This window comes from Haliaeetus albicilla, chromosome 8 (assembly GCF_947461875.1).
Source record: "Haliaeetus albicilla chromosome 8, bHalAlb1.1, whole genome shotgun sequence".
NCBI classification, from domain to species: Eukaryota; Metazoa; Chordata; class Aves; order Accipitriformes; family Accipitridae; genus Haliaeetus; species Haliaeetus albicilla.
This window is the reverse complement of record NC_091490.1, coordinates 19,932,991-19,960,813: the sequence shown is the minus strand read 5'-3', so window position 1 is coordinate 19,960,813 and position 27,823 is coordinate 19,932,991. Positions and strand designations below refer to the sequence as shown.

General features: G+C 37.9%; 2 protein-coding genes across 14 annotated transcripts in view; both read left to right on the top strand.

Annotated features, from left to right (window-relative positions):
* ARHGAP29 (Rho GTPase activating protein 29) overlaps positions 1-18,112 on the top strand; it is a 54,434-nt gene extending 36,322 nt beyond the window's left edge. For 4 of the 6 annotated variants that reach the window (XM_069789292.1, XM_069789293.1, XM_069789296.1 and 1 more), the window contains 19 exons: positions 2,625-2,685; positions 3,166-3,303; positions 3,591-3,655; positions 4,153-4,263; positions 4,391-4,471; positions 4,629-4,817; positions 5,058-5,195; positions 6,519-6,709; positions 8,504-8,670; positions 9,209-9,337; positions 9,509-9,607; positions 11,132-11,295; positions 11,538-11,726; positions 11,873-12,010; positions 13,598-13,830; positions 14,616-14,922; positions 15,094-15,202; positions 15,569-15,688; positions 16,234-18,112. In XM_069789292.1, coding sequence (XP_069645393.1) covers positions 2,625-2,685; positions 3,166-3,303; positions 3,591-3,655; positions 4,153-4,263; positions 4,391-4,471; positions 4,629-4,817; positions 5,058-5,195; positions 6,519-6,709; positions 8,504-8,670; positions 9,209-9,337; positions 9,509-9,607; positions 11,132-11,295; positions 11,538-11,726; positions 11,873-12,010; positions 13,598-13,830; positions 14,616-14,922; positions 15,094-15,202; positions 15,569-15,688; positions 16,234-17,135 — 3,531 coding nt within the window. In that variant the 3' untranslated portion in view covers positions 17,136-18,112. The remainder of the gene's footprint in view (positions 1-2,624; positions 2,686-3,165; positions 3,304-3,590; positions 3,656-4,152; positions 4,264-4,390; positions 4,472-4,628; positions 4,818-5,057; positions 5,196-6,518; positions 6,710-8,503; positions 8,671-9,208; positions 9,338-9,508; positions 9,608-11,131; positions 11,296-11,537; positions 11,727-11,872; positions 12,011-13,597; positions 13,831-14,615; positions 14,923-15,093; positions 15,203-15,568; positions 15,689-16,233) is intronic. The other 2 variants (XM_069789294.1, XM_069789295.1) reach the window with 2 other exon arrangements.
* A 2,105-nt stretch (positions 18,113-20,217) lies between these two features.
* The window catches only part of ABCA4 (ATP binding cassette subfamily A member 4), an 86,270-nt gene continuing 78,664 nt past the window's right edge, over positions 20,218-27,823 (top strand). For 2 of the 8 annotated variants that reach the window (XM_069789263.1, XM_069789266.1), the window contains exons 1-2: positions 20,218-20,547; positions 25,972-26,108. The gene's annotated coding sequence lies outside the window, so the exon portion shown is untranslated. Of the gene's footprint in view, positions 20,548-24,058; positions 24,081-25,947; positions 26,109-27,823 lie in introns of those variants that run through there. The other 6 variants (XM_069789264.1, XM_069789262.1, XM_069789259.1 and 3 more) reach the window with 5 other exon arrangements.

Here is a 27,823-nt window from a genome sequence, read left to right as displayed (position 1 = left end):
CTATTCTAGATGCTCCAGAAGTCACTAGCTTATATTTAAAAGTCTTTTTTTGTAGTGTAATTTGCTTTTCCTAATGTGGAAGGGAACAACTATAAATTTTAGAGCAGGTAGGATGATATGGTTCAATTTCTTGGAAATCTGTCTTAAATTTAAGTGCATTTTCATTCAGGCAAATAAATACACATTTAACAGATGAAGCATTTCACTTTGATTTGCAATTCAGAGAGCAATTTGGAGGCCAACTAGGTGTTGAGTGTTAGGAGTTAAATGCAAAATACTGAAGTAGCTATATTAACTTTTCATTCCTGTAGATGTGTACATTCAGTGGTTGAATGTAGCAGCTAGCTGTATCTTAGAAATATTAGAGCATAACATTTTGGTAGAATTTAACATGTAAATGCTTTGAGGGTTAATTAAGGAGAGATATTTTAATTGCCTGTTAAGTTGGGGACCTCCCTAACTAAGCTGTTGAGGATTTGCTCTAAGGAGGGTGGGGGCTGATCTTGCTTCTCTTGACTGCAGGGGAGTCTACATTCTTTAGTTCAGACATTCCACTTGGAAGCTTAAGTTAAATGATATGTATACCCCCTCTTAGCAAATGTAATTGTTCTCATTTTAGCCCTTGTAGTACAACCAGAAGTACAAGGTGGAAGCAAAGATATTTCTTAATTAAAAACAGAAGAGCTTTAGAATACATTGGAAGAGACGAGACAGGCATGTCTGACCTTTCATTACTCAACAAGCTATTTGGATGTGATTTGATGCTATGTAGATCTGAGAGTATAATAAAGGAGAAGGATAACATTTTCAAAACGTGTGCAGAGATTTGTCTCTGTCAGGGTGAGAGTTCTTGAGTAATGGGGGAAAAAAGGCAGAAGAGACTGGTTGAAGTTGAGAAGTGAAATCTGTCTAGAAGTCAGGCTGTTTTTTTATTTTTGCTAGGCTCACTGGGTTGAGTCACTGGATGCTTGAGGGGGCAAGCTATATGGGTCAAGTTATGGTACTAAGTTGTAGGACATAAGTAAAAGTGGTTGTCCATGTACTTGCTTTTAAAATCTGGTATTACATATTTACAGTGGGTGAATATAGATGGATGAATGAGCATTGATTAGCTGCCCTAACTAGACTGTGTGCCTGAACTACTGGAAAGGAGTGACAGTTCTCAGGACTAAAATGATTTAAGTCTTTTAGAATGGGAAATAATTTTTAGGACCAGAACTTTAAGTGCCTCCTGAGTTAATATAAAGTATGGGGTTTTTCCTCTTACTTGTTCTTCCCTAACAACTATATGCCACTTTAAAATCTACTTGAAGACAATAATACTTTATACCTAAATCTAGGAATGTTCAGGCTTTCTGTGCAACCAAATATTGATCCATCTCTAAATTCAGATTATTTTTTTTACTGTTTGGTTGTTAGATAGCTTTGGATGGATTTTCTAACTGTTCTGAAAAAGCCCTTCCATTTTACTGAAACTCTCTTTTACTAAACAGCAATTGTACTGGTATTCTGCTTTCTTAGGAATGGAGCTGCTCCATAGACTGTAGTTTGATTCTGTTGAATGTAATTGATGATTAATACCTTGCATGTTTTGGTATATGGAAAGCTGCTTTTGCTGTGAAGTAAACAATGATGATGGAAGGATTTTTGTGTGATTTATGATCAGTTTCCATTTACATTTAAGAAAACAAACAAACAAAAAAGAACTACTTGCATCATTGTTAGTGTGCTCTATTTTAGCTGTAAGCCTGAAAATAAAACGGCATCTAAGTCTGAAATGGAAACAAGCTGTTCTTGTAAAGCTTAAGGCCACCTTGCAGCTATTTCTTGGCCTTGTCTTCTGCTTGCTCTCTGCTTCTGAGTTTTCAAGAGTAGTTTATTCATTTAAAATGATGTAGGGTTATGTTGGGTTTTGTTAGTTTGTTTTTTTTTAAAGGAGGTGGTGGTTACTGGGTAAGCTTTTTATTCATTTAAATTTGTTCAGCAGCCTGGTTTACAGCACAGTCCTACAAATAGTTCAACTTGCACAGTTAAAGGGGTAGCAACATGCAGCATGAGGACAAAGGTAGGGATGAAATCTTGTGCTAAATTCCTTTTATTATTGGATTAAATTCTGTCAGGTTGTACTGATTGTCAGGGCTTCATTGGCAAGTGCTGCTAGTCAGCTGTTGTGCCTACAGTGCACACCAAGTAATTTAGGAGAAATGGTAACTTTATTCCCTTGAGGAAGAAATACAGGATTCTAATGGCTTGTAGAATGGTGTGTGTTATATGTATATGTGACATTAGGTCTGTATGAAATGCTTTTTAAAAGATAGGCAGGGATCTAAAAAAATCTGGAGGTCACTTAACCTGATTTGTTAAACAATTAACTCTTTCATCACAGCCTTTCAAGATTGTTGATTTAAAGGTATATAATGATTCCTTGCTATTTGTTATGTCTCAGTTGACAGCTATGGGAGCTTAGAAGGTATTGTGCCTTAGATGAGAGGGAGTTACAGTACAGTTTGTTGCTTTATCTGCAAAAAAAGAAAGGGGCAGATGATGCCTTTTATTTTGTTAGGCTGTCGGTTCCAGTGAGAGCTTTTCTTTGCTAACTTAATGTTTTGTTTCTTGTACACTAGTCTTTTGAGAATCTTTCTGTGGAATCTGGGGGCTCACTGCATGAGAGGGATGATATTCAAGGTAGGTCATTAATATTAATAAACACCATTCTGTATCTGTGTTTTCATCTTCTAAAATGTTTTAAGTAGGTTGCTTGGTCACTTTTTTACACCTATGCTGCCATTAAAACTTCACTGTAAAAAAATATGCTATTGCAGATATTGTATGCTTTTGTGAATGACCAACCTGGGCTGCTTTTCGGGGGCGGAGGGGAAGAACCACAGCCTGAAGCACTTCTCTATGTCATCATATTATTAGTGACTTGTTGGGTCACTTTCTTTAAGAAAGTTATGCTGACCATATGACTACTTCAGGTAAAATACTGTGACCCTTTAATTTGTTCTAAAACCTCTTGTCAGTCCTGTTTAGAATCAACTAGCATTAAAGACCAACTCAAGATCAGAGCTGCTTAAGCATTCACAGTTGGCTAATACTGGCTTTGCTCTCAGTGTGTGGTCATGTCTAAAATTCACTTCTTTGTGTTCGATGCTTTATTTTCAGGACATCTTCGAGCCGAGGAGGTTGATAGCATGCTCCTAAGAAATGACAGTGGAATTGAATCGGCTCTGTCCTATGCTAAAGCATGGTCAAAATATACCAAGGATGTAGTCGCGTGGGTAGAGAAAAAGCTTAGCTTGGGTGAGTGGCTCTTTCTGGCATTTAATCAGCTTTGTCATGATGAAATTAAATCTGTTGTCAGGCCTCTGTGCTGCAGACTGTCAATAATGTGATTTCTAAATTAGTAGCTGTTCCACTGAAGTGGACAGAACTGTTGCACATTTCCTGTAATTAAAGGCCTGAAACAAAGTGAAGGTGGGCCCCTCTGTAGCCTATCTGTTAGACAAAAAATGTAAAAAGCATTTATTTAGCATGTGGTACAACTATTAGTGTAAACAGTAACTGTGATTTTTATTTTTTTTTAACAGAAGTGGAGTGTGCTAAAAACCTAGCAAAAATGGCTGAAACTGCTAAAGCTGTTGTTGGACACCAGGTGAGTACATCTTAGGGGCTTTATTTTGAAGTCTTAAATATGTATTGGATGCCTTGCCCAAAAGTAAAACTTTGGGGATGTTGAGGTATGGATTTTTAAGTTGATACAGAATTGATTTATACTGTAAATCACTGGTTAAAACATCTGCTGTATTTTATGTCTTCCCATCTCCTATGGAAATTTGGATATATACATTTATTTTTGTTGAAAATGCAGAATAGCTTTGTAGTTTTCACAATATGCTTTTTTCTGTCTAATATCTTGTATGCTTTGTGATTTGGACTTGTAGACTTCTCTTTCAGAGTGTTTTCTTAGTAAGATGAGGCATAGCTGAGAAATTACTCCTTTCCTATATTCAGACCTAACTCAGACTTCCACAGACATATAATACCTTACTAAATTTAATTGAAAATCTAGTTCAATTATACAGACATGTAGAATGTCAGCATACCTCCACCTTACCTAGAACATTAATGTTTTGTTGTGTGTAATTTTAGGATTATATGCCATTCCAATCAATATTCATTAATGCTTTTCAAAATGATATTGAGAACAATCAACTTTGGCAACAAACAGCTGCTGCTCTCCAGTCTAACAAATTTGTGCAGGTAAGCTCAAAGAAAAAGACAAAGATATTGTTTCGGTTTTTAAGAAGTTCTGTAACAGCACAGATTTATTCAAAAGATGAAACTTGCAGCCTATAAGCCTTTTATGTACTCAATGTTTCCTATCTAGCCTCTTCTTGGAAGGAAAAATGAATTGGATAGACAAAGGAAAGATATCAAGGAGCTTTGGCAGCGAGAACAGAAGAAAATGGTTGGTATTTCTTTCGTATCTAACAATGTTCAATCTAAAATTCTTAAAAAGGACAAAACTTTCAAACTAGGCTGTTATGCACTTAATTTCACATTAAATAACTGGAAAATTAAAATCATTAAGTCTTTTGTGTCTTTCCTTTTGTTGCATTCTGCAGCAAGAGCTGGAAGCTGCTCTAAGAAAAGCAAAATTGCTATATGCACAGCGTCAAGATGAGTATGAAAAGGCAAAATCATGCACTGCTCGTGCTGAGGAGGAACATCTTAGCTCAAGTGGAAGCTTTGTGAAAGATTTCAGCAAGCAACTGGAAAAAAAACGAAGGCTAGAAGAGGAAGCTCTTCAAAAAGTAAGAGTTCTTCCTTGCTTTTACAGTTACGCCTACACTGGTTTTACTCAGGCTTTCACAATGGGAGTATTCAAGCAAGCGTTCTGTTCTTAATTCTTAAATGTAATCATGCTATGCTCTTTTGGGCTTTTATCCTAAATGGGAATCTCCAATTACAAGCATCTTGGTGGGTTTTTTCTTGCTTATAATATCAAGGCCTGTCTGTAGTCCATCAACCCTTTATACTTGTGTTTTCTCTAGGCTGAAGAGGCCAATGAACACTATAAAGCAAGCATGGCAGAGGTTGAAGAAAAAAGAAATGATTTGGAAAGCTTTAAAAGTGATGTCTTAACACAGCTTCGGGAGCTTATTTACCAGTGTGATCTTACTCTTAAAGCTGTAAGCATGCTTTTTAAAATATGTTTGGCACAGATATATAAATATTGTTAACACTGTAGATGGGGCTTTCTCTTAGTCTTAACTGCTTAAAATAGAAAGTCTTCAGAAGGACAGAGGTCAAGCCAATAGAAAAAGAAGGAAAACTTTTAATATGTTTGTGGTGGTCTCTTTCTGTTAGAGCTTTAAAAAAAAGAGGCGGGTGGGGTGTTACATGTCTTGAATGGTTTGGGGGTTTTTATGAGCTGTTGCCTTGCAAGACCCTGACTATGCAATTCTTGTAAAATCTAAGAATATTGATGGCAGTACCGTTACTCCGTTGCTTAAGAGTACAGCTCCCTGTTTCCATTATTGTCATTAGTGCATAAGCAAAGATGATGGGCTCATGAACAGAATGGACATTAAATGCGATAGCAGTATGGAGCCTGCTAATCTTGATGACAGTCTCAATTATTACAGGACCTGTTGTGACTAATTTAATGTATTAATTTACTGCATGTAAATAAGCAAAGGATCGTGTATATCTACAGTATGTCTCCATACACACGTTTTTAAAAAAGCTTTAAGAGCACATTATGCCAATAGATGTGTACTTTTTCTAGATGAGACAAAGACAATTTAATTTGGGGGAGAGGGGGTGGAAACCAAATATATACACATGCTTCATCCTCAAGCAACCCAAAAAACAACCCATAAGACCAGTAGAAAGTTTAGACAAACTTGTCAGTTCAAGTATATCTACATTGCGAACTACTTTGCAACCCCAAAGCTGAAGAAGCACCCATGCAGTGTCCCCTTCCCTGGTCTCTGCCTTGTGATAAAATATTTTAGAAGTTTTATGTAATTTAACAAAGAAAGTGTTCAGTTAATCTGTTCTGTTGGGACAAGGAGTTTTGTCCATTTCTTGTCTTAAGGTGATATGAAGCTCATCTGGGTTTGGAACTCCAACCACTTCATCATTGTAGTTGTGACTAGAATCCCTCCAGAGCACAAAAAATGCCTTTTTGGTAGCAAAAAACCTTGCTGTTTGTCTTGATCAACCCAAAGTGGGTAGCCATTGGAATTGCCTTTGCTACCTGGAGGATTCAATAACCAAGAGAGAAAATGAATACTGGTATCTATACTACAGATGAAGTTTTTGCAGTTGACTTTCAGGAATCTTGCACGAAGTCTATCCCTACAAATGTTACTATTTTCTAGAATTTTTGTAGTCTTACTGTTTAAATAATTTTCTGTTGGGATATTAATTTGGGTTGAGCAAAGTGCAAGTGAAATATCTAGTAAACAATCTACATATACTGAATTTTTTTTTTTTTCTCCTAACAGGCAACAGTTAACCTGTTCCAGCTGCAGCATGCTCAGGTTGTATCTCTTCCAGTTAACTGCCAATCCCTCTGTGAGAGTGCCAAACTCTATGACCCTGGTCAGCAGTATTCAGAGTTTGTGAAAAGTTTGCCAAAGGAAGGTGTTCCTATTGAATCAGGTTCTTTTGAAACCCAGAGTTCCCAGGTTGATGGGTGAGTCCCAAACTACAGGTGGCATTTGCTTGGTTTAGAATTAAATGCTAGGCACATGTGTTTCACCAGTAAAACAATATTTTTGGAGAAATTAAATGAATCCTGGTGTTTTACCATACTTTACCATTCTCTATTTCTTTGACTCATCTTCTGGTAGATTACACATAATGTTGACATTAAAACCTGACTTTAAATTATGAAGCAGAATGTCATTTTGTGTAATAAGACTTGCTAGAACATTGACAATTGTGCAAGAACTGACTTGTTCCTGTTTTAATGTAGATACTGGTTAATATGAAAAATGTAAATTTTGCACTCTGTAGTGTGGTGTGGCAGTGTTTGACAATCAGTTTAGAAAGTCTGAGGAGGTAGTTTTCCTCTTCTGCAGGCCTTGCTGCTGCACTACCTTCTTTCATATTGTTTACGTTTGGCAACTTTTTGGCAGGAAGTGTTGCTCGATTTCTGTCTCATGTGACTAAAAAAAAGTTGAGAGTCCACATGTCCTTGTGTTATAACTTAATTATTTTTTTCCAACCTGTATGAAATGGCAGTTTTTACTGTTAATCTATTAAAGATACAGCTAATGTGGAAGTAAAGACTACAAGACAAAGACTGCTCCTCCTGTCAGTATGCCAAACGCTTTTCCACCTTTAACTTGTTGTAAAATAGTCATCTTGGCACTAAAATACCATAATATCCATTCTAATCTGTGTGTTTCACAGTTCTACAGGAAAGTGTCGTCATGGTCTTTCAAAGGAAACTAAATACAAAAAACCTAAAGCTTGAGTCAGACTTCTACCAACAAAAGCCAGGAAATTCAAAGTTAAAGCTGAGATTCTTAGTTCTTGTCTGTAAATTTCCTGCCTTTTAAGAATGATTTAGGCTATACTCATAAACTTTGACTTAGGAGGATTTAACTATGCAGCTCCCTGAGAAACTGATGAGCATAAAATTTCATGCTCTTTGTGTGCTCTCCCAGCTATTTACTGCTTAAGATTTATAGGAGTGTGTTTCTTCTCCTCCCCTCTCCCCACCTTTTGTTTTCTTTGACATGGCCTTGTGATTCTTTGTGTACTTGAAGTGATCATTTTTATTGTTTAGGTCTGTATTTATTTAAGGGACAGTAGCTTGGACAAATGCAAATGATAATATTTTAAGTCTTTATTTCCTTCAGCTGGATAGGGTAGAACTGATTAAGGAACAGCTTCCTGACTGCTAAACTTGGCTAGCAGGCCATTTTGTCCACAGGGTGCTTCAGCATTTTACATTAATTACTGTTAACAGTTTTCTGTCCTTATCTTGAGAGCAGATTTTCACAACAGACTCATTATAAGCTCTCTGGCAGCTTCAAAATATTTTCTGTGCTTTTAAAAAAGCACAGCATTTTTAATGCCTGTATGTTTATAGGTGAATGGTCCTGATGGCTGGGCAGAGAATATTTTATGCTTTCTTCCAAAAGTAGGATGCAATAGCCTCTGAATTATTCTGATCTTTAGATGAACAGATTTACTGTTTTTTCGAAGTCTGCAAAACAACAGTCATAATACCTTGCAGAGATGTAGAAAAGCTGATTTATGGGGCAGGGGGGAGGGAAGACTGGGAAACTGCACATATTTAATTAAAAATAAATTGCCACCTTTTTTTTTTAAACTTTGGCTTTAATGATTACATGTCAAATATGTATGTTCATGAACAGCAATTAAAGCATTCTTAGTGCCCAGGGATAAAAAAATACATTGCTTTTCATTGAATTATATCTTAATCACTCTTCAAATTACTTTATTCTTTCTGAAGGGTTTTTAATAAGCAATCAACCAACAGTGTCCATACGTCACATGGTAACTTATCTCAGTGTTCAGGAGACTTTCCTCCTCAGACCTTAGATGATGTGGGAAGCCCAATTTATCATCGTTCACAAAAGATTGGAGAGAAGAGATCTTCCAGCAGCACAGATATCCAAGGTGGTTCTTCTGTATTTCATCTGGAGTTCAGTCTCTAAATAAAAATACCAGACAAAAACAGGTTTGATGTCTCTGTCAGAAATGTAGCAGTGAAAGGGTTAAAAATGTATTTTGAAAAGTTCGAAACCTATAAAAATAGTTATGTACTTGAGCATAAGGACAAATGGAAAACTGCCTGTATGAATACCTAGATTCTTTGACAAGAAAGGTGAAATGCAATTCAAACAGCTAGTATTGTCAAGTGCAGTGTACTAAACTATTTCAACTAACTGTAGCAATTTAATTCATTGTTTTTGTAAATACTACATTGATGTCAGGTCTTTTGCAAAAGCACAAGTTTCTAGTTTCTGAAATTTTTTCTTACATCCTGAAACTTTTACAGGAATATATGCTGTGTTTTTTTTCACTATATTGCATGTTTGTGTAACTTCTGCAATATTTTCCTATTTTTAATATAATCATAGTTAGTCTTTAAATAAAAAAAAAAAATGTAATTTTGTCCTTGACACTTGGAATTTGTGCATTTTCTTTTCAAAAGCAATGCGAGGGCCACCACCGTTCAGATCATGGTCAGTTGGCAACCAGAGTGGAGGAATGTGCAGTGATTCTGAAAGTGCGGGGGGAAGCAGTGAGTCACGATCCATGGATTCTCCATCTGCTAGCCCAGGTACAGCTGCCCTCACTGCTGTACTATTTTGAAGTCTTTTCTTCGGACTGTTTTACATTAACGAAGACATCGTTGTTAGTTTAGCAAGTGTTGGACAGAGCCTATAACGAAAATTAGCAGTTGGGTGGAACTGATGCTTACAGCTTCCTGAAAATTTTTCTCATCTGCTAGGGGATTTTAAAAGACGACTTCCCCGAACACCTTCCACTGGTACTATGTCATCTGCAGATGATCTTGATGAAAGAGAGCCACCATCTCCTTCAGAGTGCGGTAATGTTGTTTCCATACCTGATTTCCCCAGAAGATGCTTTTTGTTGTAGAGTGTGGCTTTCCTTTTAATGTGCTTAAGAAAAGTACATTAACAAGGCTGTGATTACCAGCAGCATTGCTTTTCAATACAGTGTGCATCCACTTGAGGTTGAGAACTGAAGAATAATGTTCAGGTCATTTTAATGAGGTGGTGCAGAATTGTCTTCATGCATTTAGATTAACTATATGGGCAGCCTTTGAACGTTTCTAGTGTCTTCACCCTCCTGAGGTGAACATAAATGATCCACTAACCATTCCCTCCAGACATTTGCATTTAAAATTAGCTGCATGGCAATGAGGTATGTAAGATCACTTTGAAAATTCGAAGTGAAATGCACAGATACAGAGAGTTGGTAATTTGCAAATTGGAAAAAGTGGATCCAGATGTTTAGGGTAATAACTGAGATTTTACCCTTTTCAACTTAGATAAGCAAGTCTGGTAATGTCTATCCCACATTTGACCAGACCATTTCTAATTTTCAAATGAATTTTGGCTGTATAAAGACAATGTTGCCACAGGTACTAAAACCTGAATAACTGGATTATCAGAAATAGTTCTATGGGATGTCTGCAGTACTTACAAACTATTTCTGAAATGTTTGTGGCACTTGCTCAGTAAAGCCTTTAGGAAATTCTTCAGTTAGTCCTTATTTCATAAATGTATACTTTGCCTTCTAGGAATGAGCCTGTGGTTAAGAACACTAATTTAGAACCAGATTTCAAGTATGGCAACATGTTAATGAATGCAAACTTTCACTTGGAGTGGTATTGTTTAGTCAATACTTGAGCTTTTAAGAAGCTTTCTGGGCAATTAACTCTATGTGTTAATTTTAAGTTTTCATCTGTAAAACAAATGAGTTTGGTTCACAGAGTTCTTGATAGCATTTTAAGTAAATTGCTTGAAAAAAAATTTGTCACAAAAAGCACCAGTTGCTATTCTGTTTTAGAATCCTCTGGAAAATATTTTAATGTTACCATAGGGGACTGAGAATCAGTGTTTGTTTTTTATTTTATATGGATTCTGCTGTGAGTGTGTGTTAATTCTTCCCTGCTGCAAAGTATTCTTTAAGTATTTCAGAAACACTACAGGCCAAACCATAATGTCATCTTTCATCCTCTAGTACAGGATTTTGAAATACATAGAATGAAACTTTCATGAATAGTTGCCTGAACTGCAGGGCAGTTGGAATTAAATGTCCTAATACTTCCACATGCCATTAATGCTGTAGAAAACGGAAATATTAAAAAATGCAAAACTGATTGTTTGATTCCACTTTTATGTAAGATTATTTGATAGTTAATGTGTCCATTATATAAACTGTAACATTGTTTTGCTTCCTTGTGATTGAGATGTTTTTGATTACTTTGATAGTTGCTATTGTGTACAGAATTCTGTGTTCTGCAGCATGGTTCTAAAAAATCAGCATAAATACCCTATTCCAGTAGTAGATATTAGAATGACTGTAACAGAGAAATTCTCTCCAGGTTTAAATGATCTGACATCTGAAACTGCAAATTCTCCAGGACCTTTTAGAAATGCTAATATGTCCAAAGCAGCACAAACACACAAACTACGGAAGCTGAGAGCTCCATCTAAATGCAGAGAATGTGACAGCTTAGTGGTATTTCACGGAGCTGAATGTGAGGAGGTAAGCTGAAAAGTAGTTTAAATTGCTGCTTGGGATTTATGTAAAGTCGGGAGTTTTGGAAACTTGCATTATTTTTCTGTATAAAAAGTACAAACTTTGTGGCTTGTAGAATCATCGTGAACTCAAAAGCACAACAGAGTAATAAATCTTTCCTTTTGCTCACATGTGGGATGACAAACAGCAGAGATATTTCTTATGGTGTCAGATTGTATCAAACCATGTGCTTTTTTTCCTCCCCATAGTGTTCACTTGCATGCCATAAAAAATGTTTAGAGACTTTAGCTATTCAATGTGGGCACAAAAAACTTCATGGAAGGCTTCACTTGTTTGGAGTGGAATTTGCCCAAGCTGCTAAAAATGTTCCCGATGGCATTCCTTTCATCATCAAAAAGTGTACGTCAGAAATTGAAAGCAGAGCGCTGAATGTCAAGGTATGCTCAAGTTTGTTTATGAAACTTAAGTATGAAAATCTTCTTCTGAAAAAAAAAAAGTAAGACATTAATGCTGTGCTGTTGATATCATCTGTGGTTTACACTTGCCTTCCAAATTAAGAGTTGTGCTGGTCTTTTAATTTCAGGGCATCTATCGTGTGAATGGAGCCAAATCAAGAGTTGAAAAGCTTTGTCAAGCTTTTGAAAATGGAAAGGATTTAGTTGAGCTCTCAGAACTCTATGCACATGATATCAGTAATGTTCTCAAGTTGTATCTCCGCCAGGTATGTACTTGAGAGGTCAGATGGAAAACCAAAGTAGTGTAGCATATTTCTTCAGTACAAGAGGAAAAAAAAAAATCCTTTTCAGCAGTCCTGCAGCAGATTAAATGAGTGCCTTGTATGTTTGCAGTAGGCTTCTTTAGTTCACATGGAGCCTGTGACAGGGGCAGGGAAAGCTGCTGGTATTACAATCTGTATTCCACATGGGCATAATGTCTTTTTAAATATTAGTACCATACGCAGAACAAGCTTTTCTTTATATGCTTGTAGTGAAGCTTTAATTTTTAAAACCTTTCCCGTTACTAAATTTACCTGTCTTATGTGAAGTTTAAAACATTCCCATACTCTTGCCTCCATGCGCAGGCAGATGCTAATATATTGCTGTTAATATATGCTAACAAAAACTTCATTAAACACAATGGTCATGATGATGTGTTCATTATGGAGGGATTATCCATCTTTTTCTTTTGAAATGGAGCTTTAAAACTTCATGATTGAGTTTTCCAAAGCAGTTTCAGTATGTATCTGAAAAAATGAGGCTGGGATGTTGCCCAGTGAAATTACTGAGTCACTCTGAAAACTTGTTAACCGCGAAAGGAACAATCTTTAGCTGCATGGTCCTGTAATCTTCCTTACGCTGGCTGTCAGAGATGAGCATTCCAATCCTATGATCATCACCATTAAGTTAAGTGCTTTTGAAAAATTACAGATATGTACTCTGCCTACTTGTTCAAGTAAAAAGGTAGCATATTATATACATCATACTGGGGTACCAGTTTGAGGCATTGTGCTGTATGTTTAATAGGGCTCATAATTAAAAAAAAAAGTCAAATAACATGTTTTCTTCTGGTCTTATTACTTCCTTTGTAGCTGATCTGTTGGTGTGATTTTTAGGTAGAAACATGCAGTTGAGACATTTTTAGACAGAGTCCTGAGTTAAACCCTATTTAAGACTAATTATTAAAATGAATTATTTTGAGTTTTTATCTAGTCTTCCTACATTTTGCTTTTGTCTAAGTTGGGACAATGCCAATAGGTCAGCTTTGAGGTTTTTGTCTTTTGGGGGTTTTCTGTTTGGTTGTTTGTTGTTTTTTTAATTATTATTAGTATTAACATTCATTTTCATACTGAGAGAATACTTAAATCACAATTAAAAACAAATTTTACATAGCCTAAAATCCAATTTAAAAATGGAATATGGACCAAACTTAATACCACATGTAATACACTATCAAAGACTGGAAAAATAAATAACTGCTCTATTATCATGGTATTTGTGCATTGCAGTGTAACACCCTTCCTCATAGGAATCACTTTCTTGAAATCTGTACCTGTATTGATAAGTGCTTAGTCTTGAAGCTATTGCAGGAAAGGGCTAGCAAAAGATTTCCAGAGAAAGGTGTAGGGAGGAGTGTTTTAGTTACCTGGGATTGGTTTTGACAAATTGTGGTTTGGGTTAATGAACATGGATTAAACAATATCTTCATCTAAGAAAATATGCTAGACCAAAGTTGAAGAATAACAGGAGGGAAACCAAGGAAGTTAAAATTCAGGCTTGAGTATGTTTCTGAAACGTTCTTATTTCTTCAGCTTCCGGAACCCTTGATTTTGTTTCGACTTTACAATGAGTTCATTGGACTTGCAAAAGAAAGCCAGACTGTTAATGAGGAATTGGAGGCTAAACAAGCTAGCCCCAAATCAAAGACAAGACAGTCAATCTGTATTGAACTGAATAGGATCGTCATTAAAATTAAAGATCTTCTGAAACAACTGCCTGTACCAAACTATAACACTCTTCAGTACCTTATTGGACACCTTCACAGGTGAGAAAAGACTTTAAACGCAAACTGAAGTTGGAAAATGAACTGCTACATGCTGTGTACTAGGAAACCCTTGTACACTTTTGATGACTGTAGAGGAAGAAGTCATATATGCCTTAAAAGACATTGTTCTGTTGCTGTTTCTTTTTCTAGTGTAATGAATTCTCAGGTGAGAGAAGAATATGAAATAGAAAGAGAGGGAAAGAGCTGAGCTCCATTATTCTTGATTCACTGCTAGTGCCAGCATTGGGGTCAGCCAGTAGTAACTAGTGGCAGCTGCAGGGACCTAGGTATGATTTAAATCAGGATATGACTCAGGGCAGTGATTTGGTGGCTATTAATGGAAAATTGAAACTTGTATCGTGTCTGTTAATAACCATTCTCCAGTTACATTTCACTTGTCCTCCAAATGCTGGATTGTATGATGACGTGTGATGAGGATGTACAAAGCTGATGACCACCAATAAAAATGGGTAACATTGGGCCACAGCTGTATTATTACTGAGAATGAGAGAGATGTCCTTTTCCCCAACCTCAGAAATGCCAAATAGCCACAAATAACATTAACCAAATAGGACATAAAAACACCCTGTGTGGGAAGTGCTTAGTCCAAGCTGCTGTTAAATGCAGCCTGCACTGAAGATTCTGCCTGCCTACCAAACCCACCTGCAGTTTTTTTATTGTCTTTTAACCTCTTTTAGATATTAAAATATTATGTCTAAATAGTTCTGAAGTAGTAAAACCCCCTAACTCTTGGGGTTTGGGATTTTTTTTCCCTCTTTATGCAGGGTTACAGAACAGTCTGATGAAAATAAAATGTCAGCCAGCAACCTTGGCATAATATTTGGCCCAACTCTGATCAGGCCACGTCAAACAGATGCTACAGTTTCTTTGTCGTCACTTGTGGATTACCCTTATCAGGCGCGGGTAGTGGAGCTGCTCATAACATACTATGAAAAGATATTTGATGTTTCATTGAAACCACTTCTGAGCACATCTCAGTCTGAAGAAACTGCCATTACAGTCAGTGTTGCTTTATCACCAGAAGAGAGGGAGCCACAGCAGCAGAGGAAGTCATTTGTTGCTGTAAAGGAAGTGAGTGACTTTTCTTGTGCTGCTGCAATGTTACCTGTGTGATCTTAGCTTCTGTGTCAAATGCTTCAGTGTTCCAGACCATCCTTTTATTAAATCTTTGTGGGTTGGTTTGTTAAGGAGTGCCTTTCCTCTTGAGTTCTCATTTACTTTTGCTCTGACTTTTGTTTACAGGGTATTCTGATAGCTCCAAGTGAAAGCAGAGCTTCAGGAACAGCTGCATTGTTTTTGGAATCGAACAATAGCAAGAATACAAAAGAACAAGTAGATACATCTGTAACTGGTTAGTGTGATTTTATTAAGCCTTGGGGTGGGTGAATAAGCAGTCATGGATACATTAGATTATAGTGCATACAGCGCTTCAGTTTAGACAGAAGCAAGTGATAAAACCTGCTTATCATTGCTTGATAGGCTGTTTATCTTTGTAAGAGGAACAGAGACTTAAATCTTTCTAAAGGCTTTCAAGAAACATGTGTTTATGGAATCAGAGCTTAAAGTATTTGGTAAGAGAATACAACAGTGTTTTGGTTTCTCACTTTTAAAAAAACAACAAAAGATAATTATGCTGTGACTGGATTTCTGAAATCTACTGTGCTACTGCAAACCAATATCCAGCAACTAACATGTTTTGACCATTGTTTTCCCACAGAATGTGTATCATTGCCATTCACTGGAACTAAACCAGAAGGCTCTGGAAAGAGTAATTCTGTGACAGAATCATCAGCTACCAGCATTTTGGATATTAATATTTCTGCTCCAAAAAAGCCAGGTTTGCTAACCTAACTATAAATATTCTATAAGATTTTTTTTTTCTGTTTATCTGCCTGTGCTACTACAGTGGTTTGTTTTAATGTAGGTGTGATTTCATCTACTTTATTTATGAATAACTATACATGATCACTTTTAATTATACTGATTTTCAGCTGGTGTTACCAGTTCAGTCATGTCCTGTACATTAACAGTGCAACATTCTGCAACATATTAAAACTGAAAATATTCAAGGATGGTAAAGCACCAAACAAAAAAAAAAAAAAAAAAAAGTGCAGTGTCTGTGTCTCTTGGCTTGTTTTCTCCTCAGTGTCTTCCTTGGTTACATCTGTACAGTATGTGTTTTCCTGCTATTGAAATGCTAATGTTTGGTTAGAATAGGATACTCCTAGTATATATACAAGGTATACCTAAAAACAGTTATCCTGTTAAAATACCAACTGTCAAGGGATTATTAATAAAGTTCATATTCTGTTGGCAAAAGTCTTGCTGACTTCTCTTTATATTTGGTGCAAAGATCGTCACATCTGTTTGTGTGTTTTTTAGGTGATGCTGTGAGTCCAGCTTCAGAGAGAGACTATGATTCATTTGCTTCTCTAGGTGAAGACAGCTGTAAAATTAACTTATTTCCTGCAAAACCTAACCGTCAGATTACCAAAGTTCCATTGCGGGTTCCAAGGACAAAACCAGCTAGTCGCCCTGTGAGCCTACCTGTAGACCGAATACTTCCTCCATGTGTTTTGAATGAAAGAAATTCACGAAATGCAGGAGCAGTAAGTCCAGAGAAACTTGGCAGAAGCCCTACTATTGAAGAAGTTTCAGAGGTGAAGGCACTCCCTGCTGTTAATACCTGCAGCAGATTTCCTTGTTACGACACCCAAATGCTGCGAAAAACTTGGGACAAGCAATATAAGCAGTATGATATCACAGCAAGGACAGCAATGATCGTGACTAATGTCCCACAGGAGAACCGAGCACTTGAGAGTGGAACTGCAGGTGCCTTATCTTCATCGTGCAGCATTGGTAACAATTCAGCTAATGCCGTTCTTCCTAGTAAGCCATATTCTGTTTCTGTCAGGTCAGGAAGGACAGCAACAGAAGGGAATGGTCCTGATGCCAATCCTCTTGCTGCCTTCAGGGCACCAAGAACATTACAGCCACCTCCAGGGACATTTTATAAACCACCCTCTAACAAATCAAAACAAAATGAAGAGGGTTCTTTTGCTAAAGCTTGTGCACCAACCAGTGCTAGCTCTGTGCTTCACCAGGATAATACTGTGAAACTGGCTAGGAGCTCTGCACTTCCATCAGGTGATCCTGAACAAAACACAAACGAACAAAAAACTAGCTCAGAGGATATTCACCCCACAGATCTGAAGCCTGCTTACCAGAGACTGAGACCAAAAAGGATCCAAGAACTGGAACACAGGGAAGCTCATTTTGTATAGGGTGCAAATTCCTCTTGGACTGTATGCAATTTGATGTTGCCAGTGGATGCTTCCCTTTGCCCCTTTATTCCTTGCCTTCCCTTGAGAATCCCACTTTTGTGCCATATTGGAGTTATTTTTATATATGCAGCATTTTAAAAAGGGGGGGAGGGGGCTGGGGAATTGTGAAGGAAAAAGTCAAACTTTTTGTGATTCAGTAGCTTTTCATAAAGATTTAATGCATTCCCAGTCTAGATACAGCTAATGAGTTCATTGAATAAGACACTGAGCTTCATTTCATTGTATGGAATGGAGTGCTTATGCAGAGAAACAATTGTTGCATGTAGCACTGAAAGGAGCCATTTTTCATAATAGATGTTACAATAAAAATGGAAGGTTTAATGTTCACTGTCTAAGCATAAACCAAAGCTCATGCTTTGCTCTGTAAAAGCATTTTTTCAGTTTTCTAATCCGTGCAATTAAAGCTTTGCTCCCGAACAGACTTATATACTGGCCAGCATGGTCCATAACTATGTATCATATGTGTATATTTTAGGCAGACAGGGTTATCTGTTGCCAGTTTTCTATGTTGTCACTTTAATTATTTTTTTTTTTTTGTACAGCAAGGATGCACTTACTGAGCTTTACTATTCAGAAGCAGCAATCAATGCATGTCTGGTTTCTTGTATAGCTTAGCAAGTGGGGTAAATGTGCACAGCCTTTCATTTGGATGCCCTTCTGGAGAGACCAGTTGCAGTGGTGCTGTCTTTCCCAGGTGATGAAAAGGCAGTGATTTGCTTGCTATAGATCAGTTTCACCACTTAGCCTGGTGTAACTGAAATGAAGAGCATTGTTTCCAAGTTTTGGTGAAAGAGCTGAAAATAACCAAAAATCTGCATTAGTAGGTGCATCTAATGATTTCCACTTTGTATTAAATGACTTTTATGTGTACACTGTGTTATATTTGCTTTAAAATATATTAACTTGTTAACATTTCAGTGACTCTATGGCTTCTATATCTGGATTTCTTCTAACTTATTAAAATACAGACGTTTGGCCTTTGCAATAGTATAGTACTCTGCTGCATCTGTCTTCCGGGGATGGGGGGTGGCATGCTTTCCTTAATGAGATTACAATTAGCTTGACTTTTTCTTACATACTATAGAGTGCAGTTATTTTAGCATGGTACTTTCTACCGATAAAAGAACAAAGACGACTTTCAGATGACAGGAAAAGCAAAGAATCACTATCCTGGTTTTACAACATAAAATGTACTTGACTTTCCTACTCCATTCACTTTGCCCTTCTTCCCAAAATATCCCAAAATAAATCCCACACTGTATTCAGTGGATGTAATCTGATTTTAGTTTCCAGAACAAAAGTTATTAAACTTGCATGCTGAACTTCTGATTCCTTGTCACATTTCCACAGAAGCATGGCTTGCATTTTTGGCAAAGGCCATGCTACCACTGGATGGTTCTGGCCGTGCTAGGAGCTGTTTCTTTGGGGAGTTGCCTCATACTACAGAAAAGCTGAAGATGCTCCTATCTGCCCAGACTGGTATTGTGAGTTGCATAATAAAATAAGGGGAGGGATAAAGGCTTCTTGACATAGATGGGAGTTTGTTCCACATTGTGAGTAGGGGGGGACCCCACACAACTGGTTAATGAGCAGAAATAGTGTTAATGAAACATTACAGGCATTGTAGCAGAACCTTGTAGCACAGCTGTGAAAGGATGGTGCTGATCAGTATAGATTAGGGCCACAAGATGGCAAATTGATTTCTGAACTACCATTAAATCTATTGTCTCACTATATTTTTTAAGTGTTTTAGCATATGTCTATCACTGAATATGCTAATAGCTTAAATTGTAGTGAAGACTTCGTCCAGTTGGATGGATGGTCTCCAGTACTTCCCGGAGCAGGCTGCTGAGATGGAGAATTATGATAGTGCATACTAATCTGTGAGAAGCAGACAAATGTTTCTTAACCAAGTCATAATACTGGTTACTACTGGTTGTTAGTTACTATATTGCTCTTTATGTACCATCTGCTTCCATGTTTAGCTAGTGTGAAAGGCTTCTGCTTTTTTAAAAGTGCTTCGGGTCTTTGTTCGATGTTTCCCACAACCAGGCAGCAACTGGTGGGCTCAGCTGGGAGTGGGAGAGCGCAGCGCCTTTCTGCATGCCTCTGTGTGTTTATGAGTAGGTGTCTCATAAAACCACATTATTTTATGAAAAAATCATCACTTTCAAAAGATGAATTAAGCTTGTCCCTGCTTTGTAATGTCTTTGACTATTTTTATGCAATACAAGTGAAGGAGCGAGCACACTTCTTTTGAAATTAAAATCACTGAAGCTTATTTAAGAGTTGTGACCCTGCTGCCCCGCGTGGTGACACCACAGGAAGGGCTGTGGTGCAGAGGCTGGAGGGTTCTTCCAGAACCTTCCAGCCAGACTGGGGAACGGGGCAGCCTGTGGGGGGGCTGGGAGGCAGTGGCTTAAGGGCCAGTGTGTGACTTTTTAATTTGTAAATTTTAGGAAATGTTCGCACCTTGACGTCAAGGCTGTCTTTTGTTCGGGTTGGTGCACTGAGGCCTTCCCCTCCGTGTGAGGAAGCGCCTCAGCAGGCCCCGGGGAGCGGCGGGCGCCTCCTGCCAGCGCGGGACGGGGCGGTGAGGAACCGGCCGCGGCAGAGGTGGGACGTGACAGGCCGCGGCAGCAGAGCCTTAAGCCTGGTGGAAAAGACTTGGGCTTTCTTTTTGACTGGAAATGTTACTGATGGTCCCTATTGTTTCTTCCGGTTCTGATGCTGATTTCCTGAGGTCTTGTGTTTGAAATTGCTTCGCCCCATCTGAATTGCAGTAATCACACCCACCCACCAGAGGTGACAGGCTCTGGGTCATGCAAAGTGCCAGCACCCTGCGGCTTGCCCTCTGGGAAGGAAACCTTTCTGTGCCAGATTTGCTTAGTAATTGCATTTTCTGAAGTGGTAAAGCACTGCCTCATCCCTCTTAAAGCTTTGGCAGAGTACCGACTTCCATAAATTGCTGACCTAATTAATCATGACATCTGTTTGTTTAGCAGGGCCCCTAATGCTACCAGAAGTACCCTTCTGAGACTATCTTTTCAAATACAGGGCTTTGTTCAGATCTGAAGATACACCTTCAGAAATCCCAGCCTCCTAGTACAGATTTTATTGTGCTTGTGCTGATCATATTGGATGTTTGTGAGGATTTTTATTCAGGAGTCCTTAAACTTGCAGGTTGAGCTGTTCTGTATCAAGCAGGGGATTAAAACAATCTCCTTACAACTGAGCAGTGTTATTCTGCAAGCACTAACTGCATCTAAGATATGTGTTTCTTTGCAGCCAAGCTGAACATTCCTTCAGAAACCTTTCTCTTTCCCATAGCACAGCACTGCTCACACATGAGGTAAGCTTTTGTGGTAAGTTTTCCAGTTTTTTATTGCTTCTATTTAAGAAATCCTTGTTTGCTTGCAAATCCATGAATTCTTTTAGCTTTTGTAGTCTAGCAGAGGCCTAAGTGAGTCCATCTGAAAGCTGACATGAAATGCTCTGCCAAGACAGTTAGTGTGCGTGTGCTAACATTGGTAACTTAGTTCAGAGCATGTTTGTACTTTTTAAGTGACACCTCTATGTACCACTGTGGCTCACAGTACAGGGTGATCTCTGAGCACACGAACTTGATTATTTTTGGATGAGACTAAACTGGAACATGCGCTTCACCAGTGTACCTGATGTGCTGCAGCTGCTAATGCATGTTCAGTCCATGGGGCCAGACTGGAGTTTATCTGAAGTAACACCCAGGCATATACTGTGTGGGTGCTGGGTCCTCAGCACTCACTATTTCACTGTAACTATGGTCTTAGTGGGCTATCCCACTTATCAATATACAGATAGACTTAATATGTTGGGGAAACAGGACAAACTATTTCAACTTTCTCCTAGTGAAGTTGGGGGGGGCTGATATTTACAAACAATGCTATTTTATATAAACACATCAACATAGAATTAAGTTGCACAGGAGGATGCTTTGGAGACAAACCTTCTGAATAAAATGTTTTATCTGCATGCCCATTTATCTTAGTCGAGAGAGCGGAGTTCTGTTTCTAAATTCAGAGATGTGTGGGATCCTTGAAAAGTGTTTTCACTCACAGGTAGGAGAAAAGGCCATCCTAAACCTTCCAAAATGTAAAATGAGGAAGGTGAATGCTAGGAAAATCCTCACTCCTCAGCCCTTGTGCTGCTGGATGACAGAAGAGTGTCTATGTGAAGTAAACTGGATTACGCCAGAAGTAGCAAACATGCCTTCTGAGTTTGCACTTAGTGTGCTTTGTGCTTGTTTAACCACAGATTGGGGTGATTAGCCCACTGCTGGGTTTGCACATTTACAGAACCTGTTTAAGATGCCACATTCCCCTGTGTTTGACATGTGGAGGAGTCTGATTCTGATTCTTTGATTCTTAGAAATACACTTTTATAATGGAAGTTTCACTGGGTCTTTTCTTATTCTCTCTCTGGTTTCTTGTCAGCACTCCCTTTGAACCATTGTATCAGCAACCTTGTGAATAATCCAGCTTCTGCTAGTTTCTGTGCACTTGCTTCTTTGCAGCTTGTTCTTTGCTGTCTATTCAAGTAGTGCAACATGTTTCCTCACTTTCCATCTCCTTTCTTTAACTTTTTTTACTACCAGCCATATCCAAGAAATATCATTTGACCCCAGGTTGCCAGAACTTCCCATTCTTGTCCTTCAGGTCACTCCTTATCTATTTCGTGGAGGGAGGCCTCTGAAACACATTAGGAGGAGTTTAAAAACCTTCAACTTAGATTTTCTGCAGAAGTTTAAGATAGGTGGGTGCAAAACTTACCTTAATTCAGAAAACCCCAGCTCATGTATGTGTAGTTTCCTCTACACACATAGGTGTATTTGTTTATCTATGTAAGATACATTTATACACGTATGCTCTTACAGGTCACCTGGGCAAAATTTTGTTAGCATTGATTGTGTTAGCTTTCTAGTGAGGCTGTGTCTGGGTACATGCTCTTCTAAAGAACATTTCACCAGTTAAGAAATTGGAGGCTGAAAAGCATTATTCCTGAAAATTAGAAGTGTTGGCCCATGAGCATACCCAGTACACAGGAGTATGCATATTTTCAAAGGTGTCTTTTCACGTAATTTTTAAATTCTCTTATTTTAGAGAAATCTTTGCTTGTGTTGCTGGGAAGTTTACTAGGGATGTTTTTATAATTTGCTGGACAAACAATATTTAACCAGATTTGACTTTGTAGTCAGAAGTCAGGAATAAGCCTGGGAGTAAGAAAACTAATAAAATGCTGGTATTTCAAATAGCTGTTTAAACTATGGCATATGTAGGTGAGGGGATAACGGAACACGCATACCATATGACCCTGTGTATTGCATGTAGATGTTCATGAAGTACATCACAGGGAACTCTTATGTTATCAGATATCTATTGCAGGCATAATGCAAGACCTATCACCAAATCTCTTATTTCCACTCATTGCCTTCATTATGTTCTGTTACATAATTGGAATGCCTCCTTTTTTGCTGCTGCTGGCAACAAACTACAGATCATTAGGAAATCCCTAAGTGATAGTGGCAACTGTGGGTAGAGCTACCAGAGAAATTGTGCAGTGCACTCCATAAACTGAACTGTATTTTCGCTTTCCATGTGACACGATAGGCCCCACATAAGCTTTCTCTGTTTACTTTCAAAGATCCCATGCTTTACAAAGCAAAAATGGGTCGCAGGCATAGCTGATATAGTTGAACATAGAAAACAAATATACCCTACCATCATCCAATTGTAATGTAAAAAATCTAATTAGGAGAGATTAGTTTAATCTGCTAGAGCTGTCTCTGTGTACATGCGGGCAGCAGAAAAAGGATCTATTTTCTTAAAATAACTTGGCTTAGAATCTCAGGGTTAAAATGTTTGTTTGCTGAATAAAACTATTAAATTGTCTGATTGCCTCACATGTAGTCGTGGTGCTTAAACACAGTCTACAGCCAAGCAGCAGCACTAGTTTCTCTGCTTTGCACTGCCATTAATCAGAGTGGACTTTTCTCTCTGGCTTTATAAAGCCCTTTGTTTCTCTGTCAAGATTGTAGCAGGGTGAGTCTCAGTTGTTATATGAACATATGTCCAACGGAAATTAGATCAAAGCCACTTGTAAAAGGGAGGTTACCGTGTCATCCTTTGTGAAGGAAGTCAGGTTAAAGTCAGTGGTTTAGGTGGCCAGTCTGTGCAGAGGCTTGAAGGTCCTGAGAATGCCTTGGGAAGGAAGCAGTGTGCTGAGTGCAGTGCTCTGCTGTCAGAGCTGCAGTGTGGTCTGGTGTAAACCTATCAATTGTTAAGTTCAGTGAGACAAAGTTTTGTGGAGAATTCTGAAAGCTCTCCCCAAAGACCTGTGAAGGAGAAAGAAACAGGCAAACACTGCCACATCCCTTCTTATTTTTTTAAATCATGAAGGCTGGATTGCTGATCAACTTCTTCTTGGAAGAACAGTCACAGCAAGGCAGTGAGGGAAGCTGTGATAATGCTTATACAGAGCCATTGCCTGGTGTAAGCACTGGTGGGAGGTTTTGCTACATTGCTGTCTCTTTCAACCCTTACAGATTCTTATTTACAAAGAATTCAATGTTCACACAGTGCTTGTTTGCTTCTGGATCTGACCATACTACTTGGGGGTAATTTGTGTTGGAGATGTGAAATGAGCCATTTAACATTAATATGTAACTTGATTTAGTAGATATTAGTTGAAGTAGGACAGAGCTTGTTGAAAACCTCTCTGAATGCATCTCTGGAAGTCTGAATCTGAATACACATAAGGTCATGTTGTATTTAGCTTAATGTATTTCTGTGTGAGTTTGCAGCTTGCTGACATTTTAGAAGTTCTAGAAAATATAAAATTGAAGATCAGGTGAGAAGAACGAAAATTTTTTTCTCCTGTAGTGGTGTTGTGAAAGTTACTTTTGTGTCTTGCTGTCTCTATTCTTAGAGAGTGATGGTCCTTGAAGAAATGTACTGAACTACCTGTATTTCTGCACAGGCGAGTGCTACAAGAACAAACTTCCCAGGCCTTTCACAAGGGAAGTGTAGCAACAGCAAGGACATTAATTTTGTCAGAATAATTTGTGAAAATGAATGGGGTGGAAAAAAAATTGTCTTCTCCAGTTACTGCAGTTCTGATTTGTCTAGAAAGCCCAGAAGAAATTTCCAGTCTCTCAAACATTGTCTCCAATAGAAAAAAACACTTGTGCCACCTCCATGAAACAAGTGGAGCTTAGAGAAAGTATTGAAATTCCTATGAACTAAGTTTTGAAATAGTAGGAAAGATGTCTGTCTTCTCTAAGGCAATATCAGCAGACATACACTTGAAAGAATCTGCTAATAGAATTATGGAGGGTGATAGTTGTTTGTCATGATAATATTAAAGAATTTGAGAATTAATGAACATGTTACACTCTTCTTAACCTGATGGTAATGAGGAAGGCTGTGATATGACAGTACCCCTGGAGCTCAGGCTCCTCGGCAAAAGCAGGAACATACTGTAGGTAATGATTAAATTCAGAAGAAAATGGCTTAAAGAAATACTCAGTTGAGATAAATTCTTGGTAGCTTTTGATAATAAGGTGTAAGAGGATAATAAGGTGTAAGAGGTGTAAAAGGACCCTTTGCTAACTGCTGTTGACAGTCTGGAGGCCAGGAATCTTCTACTGAAATGCCAGGATGAAGTCAGGGAAGACCTATTGTTTGTTGTTGGCAGCCAGTCAAAATATGAAACCTTACTCTATATAATGCTAATTTGCTTACCTCATTTCTAGGCCTCACTGTTACCTCACATAAAGTAAAATATAGAAATATCAGTTTCACTGCATGACTATCTTCAGCCTCCTGTGCTATCAGCTGAGAAATAAATGGTTAACTTTATTCCTAACCCAGACACCTTTTTGTGGTTCCAGCTGTAACAGTAGAATATGTGCTGTCTAGCAAGGTCTAGGTGATAAAAGCTGTCACGTTTCCCTGCTGAAGAAAGAGTGAAGAAAAGGTCTTTTTTTTTTTTTCTTTTTTTTTATTATTTCATTGTTTAAAGGGGTTTTTTAACCCTTTTTTTTTTCTTCTGATGTTGTCCTGGAGGTTGTAAGATAGAATTGAACTTTGAGAAATTAGATTTTTTTAAATGTAAAAATTGAATTAATTTATTTCTGCTGATTTAAAATCAGTACTTAGATTTATTATACTGTGTATTAAAACTAGCGGTAATGACTGATGTAACCAATTACTTGTTTTACTTTCTTGTCTTCTGTCAACAATATATGAGTTTTCTTCCTGAATGTATGCAGCAAATTGTTCTTCCATGTAATAGTATGAACTTCTAGGAAAAAAAAAAGAAAAAAATTTAAAAAATAAGTACTATTTTTTATTTTCTTGAGTTGGAGCTTTGTAAGAGTCTTCCTAAGCTTCGGTAGTGTGCTGGTGATAGAACCAAGTTATTTTTGTTGGCCCTTACAATAAGCCTGCTGGAAAGGAAGTCAGTTCCTGCAAAAGGAAAATTAACAAAACACAGATTTTCATATGCCATAGATATAAGTCACATCCCTTGAGCATGTTGCCTTCAGGCAGCAAGCATATGCCATTGTAAATAGTAACAGTCATAATTCGCATTAGCTTCTTAATGAAAAACTGAATGAACAGTTCAAAAGTGTGTGGGGCTTTTTCTGGTTTTAGGAGGGGCTTGATATCAATGTTAATAAACTTTGCTTTTTTGGAAAATGAATTTCTTCTAGTGCCTGTGCTGTTTCTAATTGCAGCTGTCTCAAGCTACCACTGATTTTGTGAGCAGGGTGCTGCCTTTAAAGAACGAAGATAGATCTCCACCGTGACCAATCACTCCAGAAGTTCATGCACCTCCTGAGCTCAAGTGGACTTCTCAACACATTATTGCTAGGTACTATTTTCATCATGGTCATACGTCATTATTTTATTATAGTGTTTTGCTCTACTTATATTAGTAGAGCTTGAATCTTAATGGTACAATTCTATGTTAGTCTGTCTGAGTAATGCCCAGATAGGAAAGGATATTTCAGGATTGAAAATTAAGTAATCCTTATTTATTCTGTGCTGCTACAGAATCTGAGGCTTATCTGTCCAGTGTCTTCTGACTGCATTATTTAAGGTTTGGGGGTTTTTTCCCTACACTTTCATCTCGTGTTCACCTGTCTAATTCAGATTTCTAAGCAATATAAGGTTAATATACTTTAACACATCTGTGAAGCTTCTCCATTTAGGAAAGCAAGGTTCTTTACCTTTAGCTCCTAGTAAAGGTTTTATAAACAAAGCAGTCTTGGGAAATATAAATGTATTCTTTTTCACCCTAAAATTAGAGGTGATTCTAAAGTGTGTCTTTAGAAAAGACAAAAATAGAATCTTTCTTTAAGTTTTATATGTTGATTGCACTTCATGTATTAATGCCGTAACTTCAATAGTTTGGTTTTAGGCCAAAAGGCAAAGTACTTTTAAATTCTGATGCATTTACCAGAATCTTAACTTTGGTAATCAATCTAGTAGTCGCTTTCTTAAAGAGCAATTCCTTTGGCACTTTGTGCATATTAATTAGGTTGTCTGTCACTGAATTACTCCTCTTATAAAAAATATCTCTCCCCACCACTATCAACAAGTGTAAATAGCAAGGTTTAATATAAAAAAACTTAAGTTAAATAGCAAGCACAGTCTGGATAACCTTACTGCCCTTTTTTTGCTCAAGGTTATTGGTTTGGGCTTTTTACTACTTATACTTTTAGTCTCAAAAATAGCATTTTTTTCTGGAATATCTAGCTAACAGCATTTTATCTGGCAATCCTAATCCCATTTATGGCCTTGCACTACAAATTTTCTTACTAATAAGAGTGAAAGTTACAGGGTGGTGCAGATATGTATGCCATACATAGCGAGAGATTTAGGAACATGAGCTAAGACTCTCTGTACTGCTAGGGAATCTTTCACTGAGATAGAAACTCTTAATGATGGATGACTCATTAAAGAGCCAGGAGGAAGAGGAGAGGCCAGGCCATCGGCAGACTGCAGATCTCATGGCCTTGACACGAAGGCTTAAATTTCCTTTCACAGCTGTTGCAGAAAGATTGCAGTGTCCGTCTGGGGTTTAGAGGAAGGTGAGAGGAGCTGGAACAAAACTGGCTTTTCCTCATTTGTTCAGCTGCAGGATTCGTTCTTCAGCATAGCAGCAGGTTGGAGAACTCTGGGTTATGCAAGAGTGTCAGAAAGCCACCTGACTGCCCATAGTTGGCAACTCTGTGAAGAGAACCTCACTGGAAATTCCAGAGGAGTGGCACACATGCCACACTAATGGCAGCTCCAAGTTGGTGACTGCTGGGAGCTGCCTGCAACCAAAAATAGGACAGCTTTCCATCTGAGAATGTTCTATGAGACATTAGCCTGCTTACATGCAGAACCTGCTGCCACTAGTGAAACTGCAAAAGTATTGACTTTTCTTGGTGGTGCTCAGCTGATTTTATTCCTGGGTTCTAAACCCTTCCAGCAGCTAATTGCTCAGAAGTGCCATGGGTTGGGTAAATGTCTGAATAAGAACTAGGTGTGCTTCTCAGTTAGTGAAGGAGAAAAAAATTTGAATGTTAGTGTCTAAAT